The 23,544-nt window shown below is 35.7% G+C and overlaps 1 protein-coding gene across 1 annotated transcript in view; it reads left to right on the forward strand.

The window, feature by feature from the left end:
• COL4A3 (collagen type IV alpha 3 chain) overlaps positions 1-23,544 on the forward strand; it is a 68,994-nt gene that overhangs the window by 28,681 nt on the left and 16,769 nt on the right. The window contains exons 20-41 of the mRNA XM_087933222.1: positions 516-551; positions 718-882; positions 2,897-2,989; positions 4,601-4,696; positions 5,619-5,689; positions 6,936-7,124; positions 8,724-8,892; positions 9,588-9,680; positions 11,191-11,295; positions 11,721-11,818; positions 13,837-13,987; positions 15,084-15,197; positions 16,575-16,742; positions 16,952-17,041; positions 18,137-18,271; positions 19,042-19,140; positions 19,617-19,706; positions 19,934-20,070; positions 20,161-20,287; positions 21,158-21,238; positions 22,119-22,217; positions 23,301-23,351. Coding sequence (XP_087789348.1) covers positions 516-551; positions 718-882; positions 2,897-2,989; positions 4,601-4,696; positions 5,619-5,689; positions 6,936-7,124; positions 8,724-8,892; positions 9,588-9,680; positions 11,191-11,295; positions 11,721-11,818; positions 13,837-13,987; positions 15,084-15,197; positions 16,575-16,742; positions 16,952-17,041; positions 18,137-18,271; positions 19,042-19,140; positions 19,617-19,706; positions 19,934-20,070; positions 20,161-20,287; positions 21,158-21,238; positions 22,119-22,217; positions 23,301-23,351 — 2,457 coding nt within the window. The remainder of the gene's footprint in view (positions 1-515; positions 552-717; positions 883-2,896; positions 2,990-4,600; positions 4,697-5,618; positions 5,690-6,935; positions 7,125-8,723; positions 8,893-9,587; positions 9,681-11,190; positions 11,296-11,720; positions 11,819-13,836; positions 13,988-15,083; positions 15,198-16,574; positions 16,743-16,951; positions 17,042-18,136; positions 18,272-19,041; positions 19,141-19,616; positions 19,707-19,933; positions 20,071-20,160; positions 20,288-21,157; positions 21,239-22,118; positions 22,218-23,300; positions 23,352-23,544) is intronic.

A 23,544-nucleotide genomic window follows, 5' to 3' on the forward strand; every position in this document is an offset into this window, starting at 1 on the left:
ACTGTCAGTTTTAGGAGGAACTAGCCATGCTGCTCAGAAAAAGCATCTTGCATAGGAAATTATTGTCAACACTATAATATTACAAAGTAAATGGAAGGGAAGAAAAAAGAATATTCTTTAAATATTTTTCCCAGTCTCAGCAATCCTCATGCAGTTTTAGTGTAGGTTTCACATTCATTTTGTTCATATGCATGGTGTTGTCTGCATGTGTATGTGCATATCAGAAAAGAGATTGGCATGAAACCAGTGATCTCTGTATAAAAAGGCAGACAGATGAAACAAGATATAGGTATGATATCAAGCCTATTTTTGATGTAGCTATAACAGTGTAAAAAATGTTGAACTTTGTGATTTAAATGTTAGGGACTGAACTTGGGATCTACTTTTTTATATAAAAATCCTGTTGATTTCTGTAAGTATCTTAGATATGTATCACTTTGCATTGTTATCATGGGACAATTGAAAAACCATATCAATATTTCATTGATGTGAAATAATTATATCACATTTTGCAGGGCTACAGGGTCCTTTGGGTGCCATTGGAAGTCCAGGTATGTATGTTACCCAAGGATAAAACTATCTCAGTAAAACAACTACTATTGTTAAATAGCAATAGAAATCAAGTACTATTTTTAAGTTGCAATTAAATCTTCATTGATAAGCACATTACAAAAACAGACATAAAGTGCATTTTAACCAATTACCATGGTTTAATAGGTATTTCAAGACCTGGTCTAGGAGGTGTGCCAGGTTCTCCAGGCCTCAAAGGAAAGAAAGGAGAGAGAGGACAACCAGGAATCAATGCTATTGGACCACAAGGACATCCTGGATTTCCAGGCCTACCAGGCCCAGTAGGATCAGTAGGTCCTTTAGGACAACCAGGTATAGAAATATTATTGTATTATTATTATTGTAGTGCCAAGTAAAAGCTGTTAAAGTGTGGGACAACTGACTCCCTTGCACAGATCCCAGGGTATCCTTGGTTTACCAAAGAGCTCTGGGAAATGCAATGAAATAGTAGAAAGGATGCTTGGAGCAGAAGAGCAGCAACATATAAGAGCCTACAACAAATGGGCAGCATAGTTTTCTTACTTCTGCCTGACTGTATGGATATATTGTCCACTAGCAAAATTGTATAGGGTGAATTTCTCCCTTTGGGCACCACTGGGCTGCAAAAGCTTCCCTTCAGCTACTGTCAATTGTTTAGGCAGATATCATCCTGCTAATCAAATCACTTAAATTTGCTTAGGACTGGATCCTTATAGGCAGGATTTAATGGAATGGTTGGAGTAGTGTTTTGCAATGTTATATGGGACTCATCTGGCCCTATCAGTTTGAAGGAAGTTGATAGGGTATTTTGCTTGATAAACTTTAAACCCTTATACTGTCTGACCTAGGCACTTCTTAGCTTTTTTGTGAAGTGGATGGGGGCATAGATCCAGGAGATAGTCAAGAGTTCTTGAGGTAGAAGGTTATAAAAGCTGCCTTGAAAGAGATGGTGGTACACCAGTCCTGAAGAGATTTGGCTGACATAGACAATAATACCCAAAGTCCAATCTTTCCTTTCTTTGAAAGTTGTGGAGAAAGTCATAAGGATTCAATTGTAGAGTACCATGCAGGAAGTAAATTAATGTTAGCTCTGTTCTAGTTCAATTAACCTTGATCACTTTTATTTAGTACATGTGTATCTGTTTGCCAAGGAATTCTTTTAAAAAAGTTTTCTAGTAATTTTCAGGCTGGATTAATTCAGCGTCAATTTCCCATGCAAATTAGTTTTCAATTTAAATGTCTTTCCCAGGTTTGTCTATAAATGTTTTTCAGGCTTCAGCACTGAAAAAGAAAAAAGGATTTTCTAAAATAAGAGCAGAATTTCTGTCAAATTGTACAGGGTGAATTGGGAGTCAGGTGGCATACAAATCTACTTTATTAATATTAATAAATATTCATAATACATTTTTTAATTTTGCCCATAGTGATTTTTAAGATAAGAATCAAATTTCTATTTGATTCCAAAAGCAAAAGGAAGTTGAAATATAAGATCAGTGACGGAGCTGAGGAAAGTCAAAAAAATCCATCCCCATTTAAATCATAATTTAAATAAAGAATTCTAGCAGCCTAGCCATCCCATAAGAGTTTTCTCAATATATTTCCAAACATATGAATCCCTCTGAGAATTTAGATAAATCTTACAACCAATCTAGAAATACACCACAGCCTAGCAATTGATACAGCAGCTACGAAAGACATGGAACAGATATTCAATCAAAAGCCATAATGTGGCTACAAAGATCAGAAAAGTGTAAGCAATGGTATTTTGGTGACATTCTATGGAAATGAATGTTGAACTTTGGGGAAGTGAGATAGGAAGAATATTGACTTTTTAAAATGTTGGTGTTAGAAGACTCCTAAGAATACTACGAATAGCCAAGGAACAAACAAACAAATGGATCATCAAACAAATCAATCCTTAGAGATACAAATGAATAGGCTCACATTATTCTATGTTGGACACTTGCAAATATCTCTGGAGAAGGTTCTAATACTGGAAAAGGTGGAAGAAGCAGAACAGACACGAGTAATTTTATTCTTTATATGTTGCACTACTTCAGCCATCTTAACATGCAAAATAACTCAAAACAATATTCATTTTACTATTTCAGGGAAAGCAGATATTCAGTAATTACCTTAGAATAATGAAATGGACATATGGTCCCCTATTTTCAGACCTGCTGACAAAAAGCTAAACCAACAATAACTTTGGAATGGTTTCCATCTTCTATACTGTTAATGCTATTAAATGAATTGATCTTCAACCTCAGAGAGGAATATCAATTGCCTGCCATTACTGTTATGAACAAGACAAAAAGTTATATTTTATTTATTTCATCACAAACAGGTACAATAACTTTTGAAAAAGGTCCACAAGGAACTCCTGGAAGCCCAGGATGCATAGGTCCTCCAGGCCTATTAGGAGATGATGGAGAAAAAGGTCAGCTCCCTTGTTGCGAATATATTTCTAAATTTTATTAGTTTGGGAATCTAAGATACATATGAATGGGATTAGATTAGTTTCTTTCTATCAAGACATATTATGTCTAAATGACCAAATTGCTTATATTAGCTTAGTTGTTGGTATTATCATTTATTTATTGACCAAACCAGATGTACCATAAGTTGGAATCAAAGTGTTGAAATTTAATTGGGAAGATATAAATTTGTGATTTCTGCTACTTTTCACACTAGCCATCTTCTGATCTCTTTCATGTCCATAAATCTTAAACTAGGAAGCATTTCTAGTCTTTAGCCATTAGATAGGATGTAGGAACAATTGTACAGAGCTTCAGCAGAATCATCAATTCTACCAACTAGGAAGTCTAAAAATACATTTAGGATTCCCTCAATTTCTCTTTGTTTTGTGAAAAACAGGATAAATCACCTTAATTGTTTTCTGATCCCTGTATGTAAGTTCTATGTCATCACCAGTCCAAATGTCACAAGAAAGTATCCACTCAAGATAAGGAAGTTATTGAATCCCGTTCTCAGCCTCCAGTTAGAACTTAAGGAAAGCAAGCATAAAATTTTTAGTTTCTTCCACAAAACTAACGGAGGAGGGGGAGAGGAGAGAAAAAAGTGCATGGTGCATTTTGCTGGTAGAGATTACATTGAAAGGATTTATTTACACAAGATATTTATACACAGTTTAAATGACTATATTTGACTGAATTAATCCCATTTAGTGGTGGTGTTAAGAGCCAGGTTCAAATTGATTCTCAGCTATGGAAGCTCAGTGAATGACTTGGGCCAATCACTATCTCTAAACCCAACTTAACTCACAAGTTTTAGTTGTGGGGGAAAAAACTGGAAGGAGTACTGTGTATGTTATCATCGGTTCTTAAAGGAAAGGCAGATTATAAATAAATAAAACTAGGATTCTGAAGACATATAACACACTAGACTCAAGTGGGATTATCTAATTTGTAATAATGCAATGTGTTGTGCAAACTGACAGGCAATTCTGTGTGGTATGTAAGCATGGTCATTGTTTCTCAGAATAAACTGTCTTACAGGTTTGCTGTGAAGAGTTTCATTTGTGCTACAATGACCACTTGAGGAACAGGAGATGAAACATCTGATAAAAAGGTGTCAACAGGATCCAATCTGGGTCAGTCACCAGGACCAGAGGCTTTGTCTTCCAAGCTGTAGGACTCGTGCTAGAGAGAAGTTCCCTGAAGATGAGTTCCAGCATGACTCCAAAAGCTTGGAAGACAAAACGTCTGGCCCTAGGGCCCAACCCAGATTGGATCTTGCAGCATTATCCTGGGACACATATATTGGTCTTCAAAAAAGGTGTCTCTTTTTGCAGTTTGGAGCCATGTTATCTTTAAATCAGTTGCTTACTGTTAACAATTGTTGTACAAAAAATATTTTTGACATCTGCTCATTGCTACATTGCTGAGCACAAAAGAATTAATGCCCAATTGATTAGGTTCATGACATTATTTAACTCCGTTTTCATTGCAGATAAGCATATAGGTTTCTCTGAGCTGCTTATACTTTTGATACAGTGAAGATTTACCCATGTGACAAAATGTTATTGTAGGTGAAGAATCAGGCCCATGTACCGAATGTACTTATATTATTGGACAACCTGGCCTTGGCGGTATTGCTGGAGAAGAGGGTCAGCAGGGTAGGAAAGGTAAAAAATGCAGGTGATACTTAAATATTACTAACGATTGAAATATATCAGTCTACAGGTTTGGAAGTGGTAGACCTGAAAATACAAATATGAAATATTTTGTTATCTATTCAATTAATTATCATTGAAAGCATGTACTTTATTGCATTGTTTGGTAAAGGGAATGACGTAATCAATCAAACAAAAATGTAAGATCAGAAAGCTTCTGGGCACTGGTAGGAATACAATGTAAAAAGGATGCCTTTAGTAGACTCATATGAAGCATCTGAACAAGAAGTATCAACTCTGGGCTTTGAAAGTCTGGATTTCTACTAGTTGGCTTAAAAGAGAGGCTGAAAACTCTAATATTTTACTGCTATTCAGGTGTCACCTAAAATCTTGCAATCTGGTTCTGCTAATTCAGAGAATAACAGGGCAGCCCTGGATACAATTGTGCCAAACCTTCAGATCGATGCCACATTTAAAGCAGGAGGAGTGTCTTCTGCTTTGGCTAATGTACATTAAATAGTCCTGAAAAAAATAATTAAAATGCTGCCATGCATAATATATTAACATGCTGCCACAACACATCTAAAGAAAAAATAAGAATTTTCAAATTTTCAAACATGGTATTGTCTAAGGATATTTTAATGCCAATGCCTTATATTCTTAGAAGGGATTAAATATATTAATATTTTTATGATCAACTTTAATTTTTCCTGTTCATTGTCCAATCTGTTATTATCTGCTTAAACTTTATCAACAGTGGTAGCATTTGTTCAGGAGCTTTATCGTGGTTTTTTTTAATTAAATTTAAGTTATTTCTAAATCTTAGTGTTTTCATTATTTATTTATTTATTTGTTTGTTTATTTATTTTATTTGGTTTGTCAATTGCTTACAAGATAATAGGTATACAATTGAATAGGTATACAATTATTCTAGGTGTGGAAGGAATACTTGGTCCTAAAGGATTCTCAGGATCTCCTGGACATCCAGGGCCTCCTGGAGATCAAGTAAGTTTGTTATTGAACCTCTTTTATATGTAATGTAATTACAGTTTTAAGCAGTGGGGATTTTCTGAGCCAAATGCATCAATGTATTGATAGATCATGGAGCTCTACAGACACATATTAAATTGAAAATATCAGGTCAAATTATTTTAAAGACCTGTTAGTAAAGTTCCCCAGAAAATTTTTGTAAACAGTAGACTGTTCCCTACTTGTCCACCATCAAAATTAGAGTTGGTTTCGTTTATTTCAAGGTCTGCATACCAGATCCGGCCCACTGGGTGCTTAAAGCATGAGGGGCCAGCCTGGAAATATCAAGGGACTGGCCCAAAGTCAGCTAAAATGGGCCACATGCATCCCTCTATACCTCGTTTTCACTTTCCTGAAACACTCTGGTGGCTGTAACAGATCCAATAAAATGGGCTGAAAGCGGGCCGAAACTAAGCCGAAAAATGGACCAAAAATGGGCTTAAAAAGGTCAAAAAATGGCCCAAAATGGACAAAAAATTGGCCAGAAATGGGATGAAAATGGGCCCAAAACAGGCTGAAAAATGGGTTGAAAAACAGGGGCACAATGGGCTGAAAACATCCAAAACCTGGCCCCCAAATGGGCCACATGGCTTGTTTTCAGTGCTGCAGGAGGCTATGGAGGGTGAAAATGAGGTGCAGGGTGGGGTGCCATTTTGGCTGGCAGGGTGCTACAGGAGACATCCATTTTACCGCCCCCCCTCCCGCCCCCCATCCCTTACCATTGGCCCGCAGAGGAGAACTACAATGCTGATCCGGCCCTCGAAGAAATCCATTTTGACATCCCTGGTTTATTTCATTTATTCTAGAACTTGCTGTTGGAACTCTGAAATCTGTAAGATTTATAAGGCAGGACAAAATCTATCTCAACTTAATCCAAATAATTTAAGTTTAAATATTAACAAAATAAAATGTGGGCATGAAAGTTAACTAAGAGCCAGTGCAGCTGACAAAACATATTTAATATAGTCATAGTATTTTGTCCAATTATGTTTTTAAAGTGCTGTTTTGTACCAAATGCAATTTCAAAATAATTTTAAAGTTAGCCTCAGTGTAATATATTTCAATCATCTAAGGATATATTAACCAAGCAAGCATAGTTAAGGATACTTTCCCTGTCTCCTCTGACAGAAATAACTTGCTTACAGAACAATATTAGTTTAGCAAAACTCAGGTGCATAATATACTTTTTATTGATAAATTGTGTTGATGATATGTGGTCTAGGGATTTACAGGCCTTCCAGGAAACAAAGGTGTTAAAGGATCAAAAGGAGATGCAAACTTAATGCATCCAGAAGGTCCCAAAGGAGATAATGGAGAACCAGGAATCAGAGGAAAAACAGGAGAAAAAGGTTTGGATGGAATACCTGGGAAACCTGGACAAAAAGGCAAAAAAGGTTCTGCTGGAATACGGGTTGGTAATCTTACCATTTGTTCTATTCTTTGATTTAATAGATAGATAGATTATGTGCCATCAAGTTATTATAGATTTTTTGCGATCCCGTAAATTTTCTCCATGATGATCATTCTTTCACTTGGTGTATTACTTTGGACCTCTTGCAAAGTTCATTATTATTTTTAGGTACATATGTTATATATGTGATAACCCTTTAATCTTATTATCTTACTATGGGATTTGAAGAACATGAAATTTATAAACAATAGTAGTGATCAATAGCAATGTTTCTCTTCTCTCTACAATCAAACAAAAATGTATGTATGTATGTATGTAAAAATGTGTGTGTATATATATATATATATATATATTTACTTTACTGAAGAAAAATGTGTTCTAAACTTTCTCTTACTGACTTTTGATGTTCAAATACTCATTCCCCAATCACCTCATGATTAGATTACTGTAATGTATGCTACATGGGACTATCCATGAAGACCATCTAGAAGCTACAGCAGGGCCAAAATGTGATAACAAAGATAGGAGCACTGCATTATGCTGACATGATCCCACTGCTTTGCAAGTTCAATAAATTGCTAGTCTATTTCTATGTACAATTCAAGATGTTGGTTATCACTTTTAAAACTCTTCATGTCATGGGGCCTGCCTGTCTGAGGAACTTTTTATCTCCAATTGTTTCTCCAGTATGGTCAGACATGGTGGCTGCAGTCCAGGTCCTATTGTTTCAATAGCATCACCCTGCAGATACAATAAGCATGCCTTCTTTTTAGCATCACCTGCTGTCTGAAATGATACCCCCACAAAGATTCACATACCTTCCACATTTGTGATATATATTTTTTCATATTGGCCAGGTCCCTTTATTTGCTTGTATTTCTATATGTTGTCCCTTTTTATTTGCAAGTGATCCACAATTGCTGAGAAGTTAGGCAGCCTCTGCAAGTAGATAAATACATTTATAAAATAACATTATAATGTCAGTTACAGTATTTCTGTGCTGATCACAGCTGCATCCAAATGCATTGTTTTGGATAATTTATGCAATTGTAAAATATTTTATATATTCACTTCTTTCAAGCTTACTGTGAATACTACAGTATTTAAACTTCATACAACAATACATAACCTTGTGGATGAACAAGTTTTTGACTACATACAAGCCCACTATTGTAGACCTTAGACTCCTTTCCTCAATTTGCTATTTAGCTGCCATTTTAACTATTGTATTTTGGGGAAGAGGGATTTTGAAACATGATGTGCTTCCTTGGTACTTTTAATACCAAAATGATTTGGTGCTTTGGAATTACTTATGACCCAACTAACCTTTTTTCCTGGCTCCTTACCAATATTTTTTAATGAAGGCCTTAGCAGGGTTCTCAAACAGAGAAGTATGTTTTGTAATATTTAAGTAAAAATACAATAAATATAATTGCAGATAACAATGCTGTCCTTATGAATGATCATTTGAGATTCTGAGTGAAACTTAGAGAAGGAAGGACCAGTACTAATGTGTCCATTGCGAAAGAGGTCATCATAAGCTTCTACTTGGGAAGTTAGTTAATGCATACTAAACAATGATTTATAAATTATTTGTAGGGATCAGATGGTCCAAAAGGTGACAGGGGATTACCAGGACCTGTTGGCAGCCCAGGTCTTCGTGGTAAGATAGGGTTAACTGGACCACCAGGATATGGACCCCAAGGAAAGAATGGTTCAAAAGGATCTGAAGGAAATCCTGGATTGCCTGGGTTACCAGGTGTATCTGGTATGTAGTTTCTTGTTTCATCTCCATTGTTCTTACTGAAAAATGTAAGTTTGCTTCTGATGTATTTATGTAGAATATCTTTAGAGAATATCTCGCCATCCAACCAGATCAGATAGGAGTAAGAATCATTCAGAACTTATGGAAAACCCATCTATTCTGACTTGAGAATGACATTAATTAACAAGATTTTATTCCAGTGTACAAGCACAAAAGAACCAGGCTAGAATAAATGCTTGAATAAATTCAAGATATATTTAATGCAAGTAGTATGATTTGTTGTTCTTACTGAAATTGAAAAATACAAACAACTAGACACAAGGACAGTTTTTTCCTGAATGCCATCACTCTGCTAAACAAATAATTCTCTCAACACTGTCAAACTATTTACTATGTCTGCATTACTATTACTATTAATCTTCTCATCGCTCCTTATCACCCACACCCTCCCACTTGTGACTGTATGATTGTAACTTTGTCGCTTGTATCCTTACGATTTATATTTACTGTTTCCTAGTATGACTTGATTGCTTATTGTACCCTATGACTATTATTAAGTGTTGTACCTTATGATTCTTTACTCTTGACAAATGTATCTTTTCTTTTATGTACACTGAGAACATATACACCAAGACAAATTCCTTGTGTGTCCAATCACATTTGGCCAATAAAGAATTCTATTCTATTCTATATTGAAGGTTCTAAAGGGGACCCTGCTAGAGTAAAGGCAATTCCTGGACCACCAGGGCTTCAAGGGCCAGAAGGTGCACCTGGACTACAAGGAAGAAGAGGTAAGAATTATTCAAATAGTGCCAAATGTTGGAATATCTTATATTCAGCATCAACATAAAAGGCTGTGAACTTCATCATCAAGCCAATTGTCTGGACTAGCATCGAATCATAGTTCTAGCATTGGAAATGGTAATGATTTCCATTACAACTGAGGCAGCAAGCTATCTTAAATAATCAAAGAGGAATACTTGTCATATGCTGTTAAAATCTCATGGAGAGGAAAAGGACATTCAAGAACAGGCTAAAGGTCCATAATCGCCTTCCCAATATCTACAAATTAAGGCAATTGCTTTGCTCTCATGATAGTAATCTCTGTAATTAAGCATTTGGCATATATGGTTTAGCGGCACCATTAGTTAGAAAAAAAGCAAAATTTTTATGCCATTCCAGCCCAGAGCATATTTTTGCCATCTGCCTTTCCAAATTGGACTGTTAGTATTCAGTAGCAAACCACCAATTTTCAGTAGCATCATTTTCATTATATCATTTAAACATCTCAGCTCTGATGTCACTGCATTATTTTTACATCCCTTGTAGATCACAGAGATGAGATTTTTAAGAAAGTATGCCTCAGTTGCCAAAATATTACCTGCCTTGCTATATGAACAACATGTAATTCAGTCCTCAGCCAAATCCAGAGAGTGGAATGTTTCTGAAGGAAAACCAGACAGTCTATACTGAACATTTTTATCCTATTACTGTAAACAACTACTATATAGTTACTAGCTCTATACCCATGCTTCGCTATGAAACTATCTGATTAGGCTTAGTTTTTTGGGAGGAAAATAAGGGGAAAAAATGTGCCTCTGTCTACCAGCATCCATTGGTATTCATATGGCTAGCATCCCATTAGTGTGTGAGAGAGTTGAGGGCTGTTTGGAAACTGAAGCAGTATTTGCTGTGTGAGCAAGGAGACAGCAAGGAGCCTAGTTGTGGCTTAGGCGTGTTTTGTACTAAAGCTAGTTTCTGTTGTGAAACTAAAACTGAAATTGAAATTCCTCTCCTTTGCTTGTGTTTTGCCATTTGGAACAGATTTCTTCTCAGGTGGGGAGGGGGAATAGAACTTCTTAGCATCAGAGCATGTTAATAATAATATATGAAATACTAATGCTCTGATGGTCATTTTGAAAAATCCTTTCTTAGTGAGCACTTAGAAGCCAAAAGAAACATATGTGCCAAATTTCAAGTTTGTAGGCTTTACAGTTCTGGAGATTTTGTGATGATGCATGAGTGGTATTTCGCTTTTATATATATATATATCGATTTAAGTATGACTAAGATCTGAAAGCCCCCTTCCCCAGCTTAATCTGAGATACAATTTCTCATATACTAGGTTTTTTTAAAACTATCTTTTGTTCAGTGATATATTTGGGGTGTAGTTTCCCTGATATCAATGAATTGGGTGTCTTCACCACTCAAGAAAATCTAGCGACATTATAATTTTAACTATTTTAAGTTGTTTTAAAGCTATAGAATCCTTTTGGTTTCTGATCGTTACCATTTTGATAGGTAACATGGGATCCAGAGGACAAAGGGGTGACTCAGGTCTTCCTGGAAAAGATGGAGATCCAGGCTTAGCAAAGAATGGATTTCCTGGTTGTTCTGGTCAGAAAGGTAACATATTTTATGTAAAATAAAAATATCAGACAGAATTTGGTCTGTATTATAATAATCTACATTGGGATACTATAGCTACATCCTTTTCAATAAGCAGATTCATAGCAGTTTGACATTAAAAGATCCAATTCTGTCTGATTTGTTCCACAGGTTTGCTATAAAAATGAAAAACAGCTTTCCTTGTCTTACATTACTTTTGAGATTCTGATATACTTGTTTTCTCTGCTATGATAATAAAACTGATATTTGGTAAATTTGCAAAGAAGAGTTTGCATATTATTTTATAATGTATACTTAGCAAAATCTACATAATGTCTGTATTTGAATGCTTACTAAACCTGCTTTAGAAGAAATTAAATAAAAATCTAAGTCATTGTAAAAGTTTAGTAAATACCAGCCACTTAATAATATTTTCTCTATAGGGGATAAAGGAACTCAAGGACCTAAAGGAATACCTGGTTGTCTAGGAAAAGCAGGGAAACCTGGCTTACCTGGAAAACCTGGAGTGCCAGGAGAAAAGGTTTGTTTGACAATGTATTATTTTAGAAACAGAGAGACAAACGGGGAAGGGGAAGAGGGAAACAAATTATTCAGGTGCATTTTAAAATAGGCAGAGATACAGAATAACAGAGTTGGAAGGGACTTTAGAGGCCTTCTGATCCAACCCCCTATTTAAGCAGGAGATCCTATACCATTTCAGATAAACGGCTATCCAATCTCTTTAAGACCTCCTGTGATAGAGTACTCACAACCAGGGATGGGATTGAACCAGTGTTACTACCGGTTTGCTGACTATGTTTTGCATGCGCATGCACGCATGCACGGCTGATGCACACTGCACGCATGTGTAAAAAAATCTTAAACTGTGCCACCCAGACATCTGAAAAGTGCTATGCATGGGTGCGCAGCATTTGAAAAGCCTCTTTTCTCCTGCTTTTTCAACCTCAGCTGTGCCGTGCAAAGCAGCTGAGGTTGAAAAAGCAGAAAATAAAGGACAGGTAAGAGCCCAGGCAAGCGGGTGAGCCAAACAGCAGCAAACACAGAACCAGTTCAGTGTCTGCTGCTCTTCAGAGCTACTGGTTCTTTAGAACCAGACAGAACCGGTAGCATCCCACCCTTGCTCACAACTTCTGGAGACAAGGTGTCCCACTAGTTAATTTTTTTCACTATCAGAAATTCCTTCAAGGTCGGATCTGTTTTTAATGAGTTTCCATCTGTTATTTCTTATTCTGCCCTAATGTTCTTCGGAGAATAGGTTGACCTCCTCTTCTTTGTGGCAGCCCCTTAAATATTGGAACACTGCTATCATGTCACCCCAAGTTCTTCTTTTCACTAGAAAAATGTTCGTTACCTTTTGAATGAATTGTTTCCTTGTTTCCCTGTCCTGGCAATTAGAAAGAGATAACTATTTAACTGATTTTAGCTCTGTTATATTATGCTGAGTTTTTTGTTTGTGAGATGGGTGACCATATAAATTAAGATGGGAAGGAACACAAGATGTGGTTTTCTGCATCTCAGTTGGACAATGAAACTTATCCTGTCCCACCACAACAGACAATGAAAGTCTTGCTCCTGTAATCATGAACAAAACTTTCAAAAATGTTAGTATAAATTGCCCAGCTGAGACTATATTCAATCCTCTGATGAAGCTTGCTGGAAACTGCAATGTTTAATTGTAGAGGTGTGAAATAGCCACATTTGTATCGTGTGGGAAGTGTGATACAGCTTAAAAGTTGGGTTCATTTAAGTCAGTGAGTCATATTCTCAATGTTCAGAATTTCTTCAACATTTCTTGATGTTATGAACTTTAAAAAATATTTCAATACAATAAATATGCAACATAATTCTTAATAGATTTAACAATTTATTGCTTGGAAATATTGTATATATCAATAATTGCAAAGCTGTGCTATAATAAGTATGTTAGACTTTAAGATGATACAAATGTTTTTATTTTCCCGCAATAAAGTTAATGTAAGAACAACTGCATTCCATTAATATATTTCCTTTATTAGATTTAACTATTATAATTAGTGATGCTGCACTATCAACATAACATAAAAACAAGACATGAATATATATTGTATATACAGAGAGAATGAGAGAAAGAGACAGAAAAGAAGATAGGATTTATAAAGCATTACTATACAACATGGGTGTCAAACTAGTGATGTCACATTGCTGTCATGTGACATTTCATAAACATTTTTCCCATTCGCAGAGCGAGAGTGGGCGTGGCCTGCATGTGATGCATCCAGCTGCCAGTTTGACACCCCCTTTATAAACAGAAAAGGGAGGGAGCAGGGAAATATATATGTATTTAGTTCTGTGTATGTAAATGAATATGCTAAATACACAGTATATGTAATGTTAAAAGTAATAATTTGTAATGAGGAAAGATAGGTAAGTTAAAATGCTTAATTCCAGTCCCATAGCTTTTTGTGATGGAAAAAGCTAAATAGATTTACTAACAATAACATTGTCCTGTTTCCCTTAATGCTTAGTTGTAACATTACATTTTCTTTTTCTGTGCCCCAGGGTGAACCAGGTCCAGTTATTCCTGGACAGCATGGAAGTCTTGGCTTACCAGGAGAAGAGGGAAAGTTCGGTGAAAAGGGTGAAAGAGGATCATCAGGTTTACCTGGACCTGCAGGTCAAAAAGGTTTTGAAGGAGCTGATGGACCAAAAGGTACATTTCTCCAAATCGGATTATATGATAAAAGACCATATCTAAAATGATTAGTTAGCCTTTCTATCTCAGAGCACCTATGCTGGAAACATTCACAAAATTATGTTGACATACTCAGCAGTAGAATTCACTATTATAACATATGGTGATGGCTGCTATAGTGTCAGAACAAGTGATGTGCAGAACGTTAGTTTTGATTCAGTGGTGATAATCTTATGAGCTAGTAGGCCATGGTATAATTATCTGATATTCTGACATTTCATTAGCAAACTATGGCTGACATTTTCAGAGGCAAAGCAATCTGCTTGGCAACTCACAAAAACTGAGCAGGAACTGACTGATCTCTTCTATTTGTAATTAAAATAATCTAATTGAAGTATGCCACTGTGAAAGCCTGTTAGTTTTGATCATCCTGTATTCAGAAGCACCTGTTTCAAGTTGTCCATCATACATGAGTAGTTATTTAAGAAAGTATTTTGGGACTGAAATATTTCTAGTTCTTTTTACTATCAAAGAGTAACAAATAATAATTCACTGTTCTGAAAATTGTGGCACACCAGAGTGGTGAAAATATTCATAGAATGCAAAACAACTGCCTTGTCTTGAAGCAACCTGTTTTAACTTTTAAAAGGAAAGTTTTTCTAAAACATTTGCCCACCCTGCCATGGAATATATTCTAATAACAGTCACAAAATATCTTGAAATGTGTTTCTATGTATAAGAAACTGCTCTGACCTGGTTGCTAGGGAGAACATAGATGAATGATTGCTAATTGCTGATATCCTGGTTGAAGTATTACCTTGTCCTCTTATAATATTGAACTATATTGAAGACTCTGAGTCCAATGGTAACGTACAAGGGTTTTCTCAAGTATTTCTTCTCCTATTGCCTTGATCAATAGTTTTACATTCATTTTTACATTCCACCTCTCTCTCTCTCTCTCTCTCTCTCACACACACACACACACACACACACACAGAGAGAGAGAGAGAGAGAGAGAGAGACAGACAGACAGACAGACAGACACAGACACAGAGACCATTAAGGTGGAAGGGTACTAATTTTAAATAAATTGAATATGATGAATATCTTCCAGGGGAGATTGGAGGTCCTGGAGCTCCAGGAGAAAAAGGTCTTCCAGGAAAAATGGGCCAGTGTCTCATTGGTTTACCAGGAACACCAGGTCAATGTGGAGTAATGGGACCACAAGGTAATGATGTACAAATATGGTAACACTGATATATCAATAATGTATTAAAAATTTAATAGTATGATATATAATAAACAGTCCTCTGATAGCCTAATCTGTTCCTAATATCAGTTGTGCAAGGTACATAACAGTTATATTCAAACATGGAGGGCATTGTAAGTCAATTTAGTGTAAGTCAAATTAATGAAATATTTAGCATTTTATTATAGTGTTATGAATATAAAAATCTAACCCAAATAAATTAGAAAAAATCAAATGAAAGAAATCATAATAGTCATTTCTTTCACTAGCACAAAAAGTTGGCTGCAATGTAATTTGTTCTAGTATATACATGCCAATTTTTTAAAAATACAGTAGTTTCCCTAAAGCACAGCCTGGCAAACAATTGACAATATTATTGCCCACAAAGATCATGCAATGAGCACTCTGATGAATCAACCATCTAGTGTTCCTAAATCAATTGTATTATAGGTTCAAACCATAGATTTTCTCTGGTAGTATTGCTTTGTATACTTGCAGAAAATATGCTGGGGCAAGAGCAGACAATTGTAGTACTTACAGAAAATGGTGATTCGCCAACAGGGAAATTCTATGTGATATATTATTGTTTTTTATAGTTTTTATATTTCGAATGACTAAAATAACTGTTTTAGTTTGGATCAGAGATGGTATTCAGCAGGTTCTGACCACTTCTGGAGAACCGGTAGCGGAATTTTGGAGTAGTTCAGAGAACCGGCAAATACCACCTCTGACTGGCCCCGCCCCCATCTATTCTCTGCCTCCCTAGTCCCAGCTGATCGGCTGGAACTTCTTTTATGCGGTGGGAATGGAATGGGATTTTGCAGTATCCTTCCCTTGCCATGCCCACCAAGCCACACCCACCAAGCCATGCCATGCCCACGAAGCCATGCCCACAGAACCAATAGTAAAAAAATTTGAATCCCACCACTGGTTTGGGATCTTGTTTTTTTCTTCAACAGACAACAATAATTAATATGCTATTAAGGCAGAAGATTCATACTTTATTAATGTAATGTCAGTGATGTGCCAAATTATTCTGCTCCTGCTTTTTACTAACACTTTATAGAAACAATCCAAAGATAAAAGTCAGTGTAGGGATGGTCTGCTTTTTCAACATGAATCTGATGGTCCAATGAAATTGGAGTTGGTTGCTTTTTCTTGTCAGGACTGTAAGAAATTTTCTATTATAAAATATTACAACAAACTTTTTAAATTTGTTAATAGGCTCTGTGACCACACAGGAAAGGATGACTTCTACTTTTTTTATATAGAAATGCTAATGTAATCCTTCATTTGTGATAAAAGGAAGCCTCTTCTTTTCTGAAAATGCGAATCGGATAATGTATGCTATTTTAGGTAGCAGAGGAACAATAGGGGCCAAAGGAGATCCAGGTATTCCAGGATTAGATATCCCAGGATTTCCAGGACGATTTGGACTTCCTGGATCACAAGGCCCTGGAGGAAATAAAGGATTGCCTGGCGTCAAAGGACAGTGTGGTAAGCCAGGAAAGCCAGGCACACCAGGTAAATGTTCCTTAAGCAAGATTAATCTTGATATAATTAATGTATTCATTGCCGTTTAATAAAGGTCATGTTATACTATTAACATATATGCAAATGATGGGGTTCTTTTTAAAGTAAAAATTGGGTTTCTTTCAAAGGTCATACAAAGCCTTTGAGTGTCTGGGCAATACTTCTTATATCTATGGATGTGTTTGCTTCACTTCTGGTAGGTTTCAGAGGAGAAAGAGGTTTGATGGGACACGTGGGTAGCCCTGGATTGCCTGGTGTCTCTGGAAATCCAGGAATCCCTGGAGGCAGAGGTAAGTTGTGCAGTGTTTGCCTTACCTGGGGCTCTGGTTCTAAAATATTACCCCATAGTCCATACTATTTGAACTGATGAAAGGCACACAGGAGTCATACTAAGACCTGTCAGTAGAATCACACTTGTTTCCCATCAACATAGTAGTTTAATTAACTAGTTTCATTTCGGCATAATTTGTCATGTTATTTCTCAAGTAGTCCCTATGCATTGAAATGAGGAATGGGATTTTTGCATGAAAACTCAGTCTACAAGTAGATATAATTGGTTGTAGGTAACTTTTCATTTCTTTGTTGTTCTTAGAAGCTTTCCAGGTTTTTGACATCATTTACGTCACCCCCAGGAAACACAGAAGGAGAATGGATGACATTCTCTTGGGAATTTACTTTCCTTCCTACTTACTCCCCTACAGGGGGGAAAACTAGATTGTTATCTTCAGTCAAGCCTTTTGGAAGAGTTTAATAATAGTCCTATTGCTTTTATTTGTATATCTGTTTCTGTATGTACTGTAGAAACATGGGACATAAAAAAACAAATGAAATCTAGATATATTCAAGTATTACAGAGGTAAAAAAAAATGCTTACAGTATAACAAGGCCATCATGAGTATTCCAAATTTCCTTTCTATTTCCTCTAATATAATTGTTTGAAAATTAAATCAATAAATGAACCTATGAAATCTCTGTAAACAAGCAAATGGAACAAGACTGTTTTTGTCATTAAATATTTAGGCATGAAGCCAATATGTTCCCAAAACAGAAACCTCTAGTTGCGTTCCCCACCCCCATCCCGCAGTTTTGGATGCCACAGAAAAGTTTCAACTGGATGAAACAGAAAAATTTCAACTGGAAAATGAAGGAAGGAAGGAAGTTTTAAAAGATAGAGAATAGGAATATACCCACCATTGGGGTTTTTCATCTATCACCCTGTACTCTGAAATCTAGATATATTCAAGCATAGATTTTTTATCTTCCAAGAAATTGGACTCAATGTTTAAACACCCAACTCTGTATTCTTAGCTTCCTGAAACTCTCAGTCTCATTTAGCATTTGAATCCAGTGGCAAAAATATTTTCATCCTAATTTATTATTTCTAGGTTCTCCAGGTTTTCCAGGATCAAAAGGAAGGAAAGGATCTTTGGGAGAAAAAGGTGAACCAGGTGATAAAGGTCCTCCTGGGCTATCAGAATCCAAAAAGGTCTATGGAGATAAAGGAGAGAGAGGAAGTAAAGGTATAAAGCTATACTATCACTATGCTACACATTCTGCAGGTTTTCATAATGAAATATACATTCTGCGTTCACTGTATTCTATAGTGATTAGTTGTTGCTTCTTACAAAATAGAACTAACACTGTCAAAAATGGTATTTAATCCATTATCTTTACTTACCAAGATTTGAAACTGCATTCCCCCCCCCCCGCTTTCAGATCTATAACATAAATTGAGGAGAGTAGAAAAGTGGAACAGGAAAGATTAAATGCCATCCTACCACTTTTGCACTGGAAATTTCATCATTCTGGAACCACTTTCCAAAGAAGACAATGTGCTTTGAGACTCTGTGACAGAGATGGATTGTGCTGTTCCATTTTATTTTTATTCAAAAGATTATATGGCTCCCATCTTAGAATATAACCCTGAGCAACATTTTCACATATTCTAAAATTTATTACAAGTGAAAAAACATTTTATATTTAAGAGTTTTGAATAGATATAGCTTGGTTCTCATATACTTATTTAACCACTTATTTATTGAACAAACCAAGGTTGTAAATAGTGTTTTATGAATGTCAGCAGCTAAGTTCATACAACTAGGACAAAATAAACTCATTATGTGGTGTTATAATGTATGGATACTATCATTAAAATGTAAATAGTTAAACAAATTAGCAAATTATACTACGAATTCACCATTTCATGGCAGCCTTTTTTTCTGCCTATTATTCTGAAGCAAGAAGATACTGTTTTTTTTAAAAAAATTAATTCTATTCATTGACACCATAGGACCTCCTGGAAGAACAGGACTCAAGGGAGAAAAGGGTCAGCAAGGTGTGCAAGGATGTGTGGGTCCTGTTGGACTACCAGGTACTCTACAGCCTCCAGGTATGTAGGTTTTCTTTGATCTCAGATTATATTAGCTGGGCAGGAAACCAAGAGCTAATTAACACTATGTCTCTGTGACTCTATGTGTGTTTATGCAACGGCTTGGTATGATGTACAGATAGTCATCAATGATTGCATATCTGGGATTTTAATAAAAGGAGCAATCTGCTTATGAATACATCTCTATCAATACATCTCATATTAACTTGGTCCAAATATGAATTCAAATGTCTGCATTATCAGACTTCTCCCACTATCTAACTATTATTCTATTCCAGAGGTAGCAATTGTTCTCGGAATAATAACTCAATGAAGACAAACTGGAAGAATGGAAGCAATAGAAAAAACAACAATTGAGGGCTACTTTTTTTTTCTTATCAGAAATATTCTAAAAGACACTGTAATGACTATGATAAAGACTTGTCAATCACATTTTAATTCTATACAATTAATTTCAACATCGGTTATCTTTTTAGGAGCTAAAGGAGCTAAAGGACTTCCAGGAATTCCTGGAATCTATGGATTGCCAGGAGTTCCAGGAGACAGAGGGGACATGGGAATGGCAGGTAAACTTGTTAAAGTATCTAAATAACAACAGCAACAAAGAGTGGCAGTAGCTTCACATGGGTCTTGACAGATTTTATAACCAAGGATTTGGAGATCAGATTAGAACATACATCTCATTTAATATTTGCATTAGTAAACTTGGTGATTTTGGATGGTTGGGATCTTCACTGAAGTTTCAAATAAATCAAAGGAAAAAAAAACCATTTCAATGTTGATGTTGTTTCAGGTTCAAAAGGGCAGCAAGGTTCTTCAGGTGTGCCTGGTTTACCAGGTATAGCAGGCCCCGCTGGATTTCCTGGTATTCAAGGGGATAAAGGAGAACCTAAACCTGGCACTGGGCCTCCAGGAAACCCAGGACCTAAGGTAGAGAAAGCTGGTTATAATTTCCTTGTATCAGGTAGGGTTCCTTCGTTGATCTTTTAGTTACTATTTTATTTTGTTGCTACTTGCTAGGGTAATCCAGGTCTTCCTGGAGAGAGGGGAAGAAAAGGGACACGTGGATCACCAGGCCACCCAGGTCTTATTGGAGAACCTGGACTACCTGGAAACAGAGGCAATACTGGTTTACCAGGAATTACAGGTAAAATAGAATGGTAGGAGCAATCTTTTGTTGACAAAACTTTAAAAGCTTGGTGGGTTGAGGGTTGTAAGAGGCCAGTTCACAGACCTGAGAATATTTTGTCAACAAAAGATTTATAGATTATATATTTTTTCCTTTGCTTTTTAATTAAGACATACTGTTTTGGAACTAATCCTATAGGTTTCATGTTTTTTCCTAAAAATGGCAGGTAACTATATTAGTTTTTTAAACTCAATTATGTTAGGTTCTGAGGAGTACAAAAAAAGTTGGGGTGACACCAGTAGTTCATACTTATTTAGACATCAAGCAAAGCATTAAAACAAAATAACTCCTGAGAGTTTTAAAACTATACTCAAGCAGCATCTAGTATTCTTCTATAAAAGAATATCAGCTGATATATGGATTATGGTGTATAGACAGTTCAGATGCAAGTTTGTACTGTTCCTTTGTTTACACCTGCAGTTTGAAATGATTATTAGCACTCAATAGCACTGAGCCATAATGGTGCAGTGGTGAGTGCAGTACTACAGGCTACTTCTGCTGACTGTCAGCTGCCTGCAATTTGGCAGTTCAAATCGCACCAGGCTCAAGGTTGACTCAGACTTCTATCCTTTCATTGGAAAACTAGAGGAAGGCTACATTGTGAGGATGGGATCTCAAAAATTATTATCAGACTGTCTCAGGATCAGGACAAGGAGAGTGTTTGGATGAGGCCATAAAGAAGAGCATTTAATTGTCCGTGCTACATTAAGCAATGTGGAGAACTCATAAGTACTTATATTCAGTGAAGTAAAAAAGATAGATCCACTTCACTTTCTCTTTTACAATACCTTTTAAAATTTTTGTCAATGTGTTATATTCTATTTATAGGACAACCAGGACCTGTAGGCAGTAATGGTATTAAAGGTAGCAAAGGACTGCCAGGACAAAATGGTGTTCAAGGACATCCAGGTTTGTAAATTCTTCTGAACATTCCCCATTTTTCACTGTTGAAAAACGCAACCATTTATTTTTTAACTACTTTTATCTATCTAAATAGAGAGCATGAAAGTCTAAGAATCTATTTTATCTCTTCTCGGCTTTTATCTCTTATCTGAAAGGGAAATGTTTCTCATGCATAATACAGTTGAGAAGCAGAGGTGGCTTATGGCCCATAATTCAAATGCAATCCATCAACCATATATCATGTTGCATACATGCACAGATACAGAGCTTTGCAATCTACAGAAGCAGTGAAACCAAAGTAATTGAACATGTGGCATACTGCTTTTTAGCTGATAGATTTCCATACTGTCTTCTTTGGTTTGATATCATGGCTGTTAGTAGGAATAAATCTCTTGTTGGTGAATATGGCATAGATCAGGGGTGTCAAACTCACGTCATCACTGTGGCATCATGTGACATATTGGGACTTTTTCCCCTTCACTAAACTGGGTGTGGACGTGGCCAGCATGCTTACTATGAATTGTTCTCGAAGCCAAACATGATATTGATATTATAGCGCTTTAGTCTAGGTATTCACATATATATGATGAAGAATAACTGGAAGATCATCTACTTGGTATATATCCTATTTAATAATCCAGAGACATTTCCAATCAGTATTCTAGAAAGAAGCACAATATACTTTTTTCTGCAGTGTTTCAAAGACAAACAAAATTTGATTTGCAAGTATCAGTGTTTCGACATCTCTAAAAATATATTTATTTTGCTTAGCAAACCACTCTCCTATTATATTATTTTTATACCATGATATTAAGCAAATGTGATTTTTTTTTCATTTTCAGAAATGCATATAAAATAAATGCCTCTTAAAATTTATTTTCCTCAGGTCCAGTTGGATTGCCTGGTGAAAGTGGATTAGTTGGTGAAAAGGGTAATCAAGGACATGATGGTACTCATGGTTCACCTGGGGAAACGGGAGCACAAGGTTTTTATTGTGTTGCAATCTTTTTCATATTATCACAAAAATTGCTAATTTGATGTTGTGATATCCTGCAAAATTATTTTAATTGTTTACAAATGCTCAAATTTAACTTAGTTCCTTAACCTTTAAGAAGATTATTTAAAAAGAATGGCTACCAGTGACACCTTTGCTAATGTTTATTTATTTGTTTTATTTGTTTGTCAAACATGTACAAGATAACAAGTATAAGTATGAACATAAAAAAGAACAAAGGAAGTAAATACAGATAAATGGGGACAGTAAGATAGGGACGATAGGCACGCTGGTGCACTTTGTATGACCCATTTAAGGACCTCTTAAGAATGGGATGAGGTCCACGGTAAACAGTTTGAGGTTGAAGCTGTGAGGGATTGAGGCTGTAACAACAGAGTCAGGTAGGGTGTTCCAGGTGTTGACCACTCTGTTGCTGAAGTCGTATTTTCTGCAATCGAGTTTGGAGCGGTTTTAACCACATAATTTCTATATTGGACATTATTTGAATTGATTGTTATTGTTGTTAGATGCCGGATGCAAAACTGTTTCAAGTACTTTGTCTATTTCTCATTATTTAGCAAATAATATTGTAAAGATGTTAAGGAACATAAAAATGGGATTTCATTTATTCTTAATGCTGTACTTTTAAAATGTACAGTATTTGAAATACTTCGTGGAACAAGAATTTCAACCAGTTATATATTTATTAAAAGCAACTTGGAACTACTTTGCAGAAATGTGTAAATCACAATATGTATTAGCCATGTTGGAACTAGTTAAGCAAGTAACTCCTTTGCTAAATAAATTTATCAAGAAAGAAAGAAAAAGAAAGAAAGAAAGAAAGAAAGAAAGAAAGAAAGAAAGAAAGAAAGAAAGAAAGAAAGGAAGAAAGAAAGAAAGAAAGAAAGAACATTATTGAATGAGTTCATAGAAAAACTTGTTTTTGTTTATGAATCTTCAGAATATGAATTTTCAGTATAACATTCAGCCATATTTCTTATTAATACTGTTGTAATATAGTGCCTTTCAAATTTTAATTTACTTTTGAAATAAAAAATATATATCATTATGTAGGTTCGTCAGGACAACAAATTCCTGGCCCTAAAGGGCTTCCTGGACCGAAAGGTAAAATTAGACTGCATATCTTATTTATTTAATTTATTTATTTTTATCCCATTTTTTTATTTTAGAAATAACTCAAGAAGGTGAACATAGTCAACATACTTTCCTCTCTTATTCTCCTCACAATACAACCCTATGATGCTGTAAATTCATATTACAGAATTTGAAAAATCTTCTACACTGTATATAAGAGCCA

This window comes from Pseudonaja textilis, chromosome 4 (genome assembly GCF_049901715.1).
Source record: "Pseudonaja textilis isolate UNSWEBS1 chromosome 4, rPseTex1.2, whole genome shotgun sequence".
Classification (NCBI taxonomy): Eukaryota; Metazoa; Chordata; class Lepidosauria; order Squamata; family Elapidae; genus Pseudonaja; species Pseudonaja textilis.